This window comes from Octopus bimaculoides, chromosome 2 (genome assembly GCF_001194135.2).
Source record: "Octopus bimaculoides isolate UCB-OBI-ISO-001 chromosome 2, ASM119413v2, whole genome shotgun sequence".
In the NCBI taxonomy this organism is placed as follows: domain Eukaryota; kingdom Metazoa; phylum Mollusca; class Cephalopoda; order Octopoda; family Octopodidae; genus Octopus; species Octopus bimaculoides.
This window is the reverse complement of record NC_068982.1, coordinates 51,272,544-51,279,302: the sequence shown is the minus strand read 5'-3', so window position 1 is coordinate 51,279,302 and position 6,759 is coordinate 51,272,544. Positions and strand designations below refer to the sequence as shown.

General features: G+C 30.8%; 1 protein-coding gene across 14 annotated transcripts in view; it reads right to left on the bottom strand.

Moving 5' to 3' along the window:
* Positions 1-6,759, bottom strand: part of LOC106873237 (collagen alpha-1(I) chain) — a 220,446-nt gene that overhangs the window by 20,044 nt on the left and 193,643 nt on the right. For 12 of the 14 annotated variants that reach the window (XM_052977077.1, XM_052977060.1, XM_052977066.1 and 9 more), the window contains 2 exons: positions 5,012-5,047; positions 4,641-4,685 (listed from right to left, as the gene is read on the bottom strand). In XM_052977077.1, coding sequence (XP_052833037.1) covers positions 4,641-4,685; positions 5,012-5,047 — 81 coding nt within the window. The remainder of the gene's footprint in view (positions 1-4,640; positions 4,686-5,011; positions 5,048-6,759) is intronic. The other 2 variants (XM_052977082.1, XM_052977104.1) reach the window with 1 other exon arrangement.

Here is a 6,759-nt window from a genome sequence, read left to right as displayed (position 1 = left end):
AAATTTAGACAGTGTCACGTGACAACTTGCTGGGGCAGCCTGCTGGAGCCTAGCTGCAGGTATAAAAAGGGGAATTTGACAAGACAGTCAGTTGGACGCTGACACTCGTTGATGCTGCATCGAAGAGGCCAGGGAATGGAAGAAAGGAGACATGCACCCAACACCAGAGCTGAAGACAATTCCGAAAGGGGGGGCCCCGCCACATCAAAACGATAGAGGAGTAGGGGCCGAAACCGGACGTGGTTCCTCCTGATGATGTCTTGAGCTAACTGGATCCTATAAAGGAGCTGTTGTGGTAGCAGACCACGAAACATGGTTGAAATTCCTCAGATAACCAAATTATACAGGGAAATGTTATACCTAATAACTAGCACAGCAGTATTATAATCATCAACTGTTATAGGAGTAAATGAGGTGCTCTAGAAAGAAGCATCTCAGAAGGTATGAAACTGATGGACTAAGTTATGAAAGTAAGTCTTAGCACACTTGGTTAGGAACACAACCCACTTAGACAAGATGCATTTCTTTGATTCTCTCATCATATTGAGACAACTGCAAGAGAAGTTCCTAGCCAAGAGTCCCACTGCATGGTACTTTGGGCAAGTGTCATTTTCTATAGTTTGGGTTGACCAAAGCCTTATAAATTGATATGGTAATTGGAAATAGATAGAAACCCATATATATGTATGCACGTGTGTTCGTTCAACCTCGTCTTGACACTGCTTATTGTGTTATACAAATAGTGTCAATTTGCAATCTGCTGTGAAAACATGCTCAACCATTTCAATGTTGTATCAAACTAACTAGGGGAAATATTACCTTGCTTGCAAACAGGTGAAAAAAGTTGAAAATATGAAGAACATCTGGTCACAGAAAACTTTTTGCATACAAGCATGGAAGAGTGTCTAATGAGATGTTGATATGATGGTCATAGTGAAATATACATATATAAACACACCACACATATACATATATAAATATATATTTATACACATACACACATGAGTACATGTGTATATGTACATGTGTGTCTTTGTGTGATATATATCTTCACCTTGTGAATTGAAAGGCAACCTCATTAGTGCTGGTGCTATGAAAAGCACCTGGCATACTCTGTGAAGTGGTAAGCATTAAGAAGGGCATCCAGCAATAGAAACCATACCAAAGCAGACACTAGAGCATGACTGTCCAGCTCATAAAGGATGGAAGATTACACACACACACACACATACACAACATTAACTCAAATATAAAATTTTATAATACTAAGTCCTATTCTACTATTAATGATGGATATTCTTAAGTGTAACAAAATTAATTTTTCAGGTGTTTACCTTAACAAAAATTAAATATTACTTGATAAACAAATGTTGCAAATGTATATTATTTTAAATGAACATAAAAAAAAATATTGTAATAAAAAATACAAACAGAAAACACAGAAATCTATAAAATTTTAACGTTTAAATATGAAATATTGATTTTATCAATGAAGGCAATCAGTCTTTAAATCTTTATAATAAAATTTGGAAATTTTATCAGAAGTATATAAATTGTCATTGTTGGCTTTTATCATAAATGAACCACTTATAGCTAGAATTGCATAAAAAGAAATGATCTATTTATTTGGTGACAGTAGAATATGAAGCTAATAATTAAAGAATCAATAAGAGTTGTTCTTATAACCATAAAACAAACGCTTGAATCAATAAAAATATTTTCCTGGGAGTTTCATAAAAATTAGCTTGTAGTTATAATCAAGAAACACAACTCTTCTCAAGGCGAATTAGAGTTATGTTCCTTGAAATTTCCCATTCTTTTACAAAAAGAAAATAATAGATAAAATACATATTTCATTTGCTTCAAACTGAACATTTATCATTCTTTAGCACTGAGGGAGACACAAAGAATTATGTGAATTAAGAAAATTAACAGCTGTGAAGACCCAGTAAGTAAAGGTCAGAAAAAAATAAAAGTAAACTGCAGACAAAAATAGGCATTTAGAACAAGTGAGAAAACCTGCAGTAGAAAAAAATTACTGAACCATGCTGATGCTTGTATCGGATTTTTCTACAATAAACTTTTGGAGCTCTCTTCATTAGAGGATTATAATTACTTGCGAGCATCTGTAACACTTGCAGAAAGAAAAATAAAATATAGTAATCTCTCGCCATATCACGGTTCACCTATCGTAGTCTATTATTTAAGCTTACATCAATTCCTCTGTGGTGTTGTTTTGCCTTTATAATAAAAAAATATATACACAAATTACAAAAAAAAAAACCCCCGCAAAAACATACTGTTTTTACTTCGTGGATTTTCATCTATCTCAGGGGTGGGGATGGAACATAACACCCGCGATAATTGAGGAATTACTGTAGCCATTGCGGATATAAGGGAAAGGTCAAACCTGATCCTTTGCCATTATCTTTATTAAAAATCACGAAGGATTTCTAAATCAGACACAATTTTAGAGAATCGATAATATACAATTCTATAGCTGTATGGTCATTAAATTGAAATAAGATTTATATTTAACATTTAAGTTGAAAATATGAGAAAATCAGCGGCTCAAAAATGAAACTTGTAAGTAGAATCTGAAGTTTCTCCCACTCTACTAAATTTCTCTGTACATGAATATAGTAGGAAATTGCAGTAACAAGCTAGACAATACACACCTCTCAATTGCAGTCTTCTTTACAATCTGGTGTTATTTGCAACTTAAGAAAGGCCTAGAAGTGATTTAATGAACTTTATTTCCAGGTTTAAGTCATAAGTGCATCCAAAGAGTCAATATTCAGTGACATAACAGTGCTGATAGTAAGCAAGACAATCTTCAGATTGTCTTCCATGCTGACATTTTTACAAAATGTTTATTCATTCCATGAAAGTTGTTTATTATTATTATTATTATTATTATTATTATTATTATTATTATTATTATTATTATTATTATTATCATCATTAATAAGAAATTACATGCAACATTGAATGTATCCAAAAGTGTAACTATATATAAATAATAGCATGCCAATGAATTTATTAAGATAAAAATTTATATAAATTGTTGTATGAAATGAATAAACTAGTAAAAATGAATTGTATTTGTTCATTTCCAAGACTGAAATCATCTACTTTTATCAAAAAGAGATTTTAAAACTGAATCAACTGTCTCGCATTTAGAGAAAATATAACCAGAAGAAAGTTATTTTCCTTAGCTAGATATGGAATAATATTTGCATGCATGATTATAAGAAAATTGTATAGAACTAGGTAAAGAAATGTACTGTTTTTGTATATTTTAAAATAACTTCTTAGATAAATTGTTAATCGACTCCATATATATATTTTTTAAGTTCATATAGTTAAATTTATGCTGTATATTTCTCTTAATCTAGATGCATTTTATCTGAATAAATGCTAATATCTGAAGGCAATAAATTCAAATTCAAGGAACTGAAAATTATAAACTGAAACTCAAGTATTCATAACATTTGAACTGTTGAAATATTGGATGAAAGTCAGATTGAATATTTTAGGCTACAAAAAATATCTTAAGCAAATTTACATAAGAATACTAGATTCTAAAAATAGAGATGAAGTTAAATCAAATGTTAAGTAATTGGACATAACACTTGAAGATGAATAATTATGTTATATATAGAAAGATGCAAAAAATTAAGAGGAAAATTATTTGTGAAATAATATAAAATACATAGTGTTTGGGGGAGTTATTTAATTATGATATCAAAACGTATTTACAATAACTTGTCTAATACACTGCAGATTGAAAGAGCTCAAGGCAAGTATCACTTATACTGGTATCAGATTCTACATTGTTGCGAAATCACTTTGGTATTAAGTATTTTCTAAACAATTTATGCTAGAACAGAACCATGTTAGCTTCCCAATTCTAATAACTATATTTGTTCAAAATCCTTCAAGTCCTAAAATTCATTTTATACATTTAGTTTGCATGAGATATCACATGACCAGTTTTAAGAGTCGAGCAAAGTTACTTAGGATCTTATGCAAATACAGATGCATTTGGTGTATTATATATAGAGGAAACTACTTATAAGGCTTAGTATTAAATCAGAAATAGGACAATAATTTTATTCTGTCTGCCTGTGTTACTTTACCAGAGGTCTTAAACACAAATGAATAAGAAATGTACACACACATATATTAACATGCTCCAAAATAAACATTATATATATATATATATATATATACATATATATATATATATATATTTATATATATATATATACACACACACATATATATATATGTATATATATATATATATATATAGAGAGAGAGAGATGGAGAGAGAGAGAAAGAGAGAGATGGAAAGAAAGAGAGAGAGAGAGAGTGAGGGAAAGAGAATGGAAGAGAGGCTATATGTGTGAACAGAGAATAAAATGGAGTTTGATAGAAATAGAAAGTTTACATAAAGTGACAAGTACATAGAATAACAGAAGCTACAATAAACAAGCAAAAACAATACTCATATAACAGAATATAAGAAGGATTATAGAATAGATTTTACAAATAATCACAAAGAGAAAGAAAATTATTTTATTAGATTCCATTGAATACATCCAGTTGACAGTGCATGCATCTTCAGAACTTACTGGTAATCCCATTGGTCCATAGTCACCTTTCTCTCCTTTTTCTCCCTGATAATATATATGGCAAATAAACGATAAACATGCAATTGAAAGGTTAGAAAATCTGAATGTGCAAAATCAATATTTACAGTGTGATTTTTTTAGAATGTAAATTTTTGTATCTCTCAGCTAAAAATAAACAGGACTTTTGTTTTACGGTTCTGTTTCTTAATTTATTATTAAAATATGCTGAGAAAGAATACAATATGAAGAATATCAGAAATATAATTAATAAAAATCTTCAAAAATATATACATGAAAGAGACACAATCATAATTCATTGGTATAATTATATCTTAAATGCCATGAAAAGAAAATTATAGAAAATAGTTTACCTTAGTACCTGATGCACCTTTCATTCCCATGGGACCCTGATTAAGAGATGAAATTATAATCATATTTAATAAACGGAAAAATAAGATTCATTTTGGGTTACCAAATGTCTAAAATCTTCATAACATTAACTGTAAATGAGTTGCAATTTAATATGAAAAGAGGTGAAATATAGAAATATATAAAAGTATTAATGTTCAACACTTAGGAATATGAAAAATATTTAAATATAATAATTCAACTAAACATTTTGTACAGAAAATTTATAATGAAAATAAATGAATCAACTGAAAATTAGTAGGATGATATATAAGTGCAGATATTGCTATTTACATTTTAAACATAAGCTAAAATGTAAATAACTATATTTACAAAACAGAATCAAGATTTCATATAGTAGCATGCTTGTAAGTGCTGCTAACGTATGTAATATATGTTAATATCAGATCTTTAATATGAAATTTGATTGAATGCTCTTTCATTGATTTATGATACCAGATTTTCTAATGTTAAGAAATAGAAACATTCAAGGGTAGAAGGTAAAAAAAGAAGATCTTAATAATAGTTTGTAATTTGTATCTGATATATAAATGTATATTGGTGCCATGAAAAAATGCACCCAAAACCTTGTGTGAAGTGGTTGACATTAGGAAGTGCATCCAGCCGCAGAAGCTATACTAAAAATGAGACAATGAATCCTGTTGAATTGTCATACCCATGTGAACATAGAAAATGCACACAAAGTTGATGACAATGATATTAATATCATCATCGTCACTTGGGCTCATAACAGATTTTGCATAAGACACGTGCCTGCTTGAAGAATTTCAGGTTTTTCTGCAATATTTCTAGCCCCAAATGGCTAGTTTTTGTATATCTAGGACTATGTCTTTCTCCATTTCTAAGTTAAGGGTAAAAATAAAGCAACCCTGCAAAACACAACTGATCTTTACACACAGATGCACAGAATAACAGCAATCAAATAACAATAGCAGGGTGCACAACAAACAGCAGTGATCTGACTGTCACCTGTATTCTTGACAAGAGATGCCAGTTAGTCTTTTACACCTACCAGGCTTGTTCGTATTAGTCTGAGTTGCTGGATAATTTTTACATTCCTTTAAGAATATTGTAGAACGGAAACTTTTCATAAATTGGGAATTTAAATCCTAATCTCTATAGAAATTTATTGTTTCAAGAAAACATTAAATTTGAATTACTTTTAATTTTTATGATTATTGATAACAACTCAGGCTGTAACTTCAGAGCTTGAGTCAGGCATGTGTGAACGAAGTCGAGAGAACGTCAGCTATGAATGATATTTTTTGACACGGGGCACCTTTAAGACGACTGCCAAATGCTGAACAAAAAAATAAAATATACTGTGACGAAGCTCAATAAAAGGAGCCCGAGTTATTGACTATAATTACATACTTGAAGTCAGTGTTGGCAGAAATTAAATCAGCTTGCAAATACAAGATCACTTTACAAAATTTATACTTGGGCTAAGCCCAAGCAGCCCAAGTGCCAGAGTTGCCACTGATATAAATATATTTGGGATCAAGGCAAAATGGGTGCCCAGAATTAGACAGGCTTGAAGGAGAAGGGTGTGGAAGCTTAAAGACCCTGCAAACGGACAGAGACTTAGAGACAAGTTACTTGAAGCATTTAACGAAATAGAAGGGGATATAGCATCATACAACGTGGAAGACAATTGGAGATTTCTGCGGGACAACCTGTTGAAAGCCAC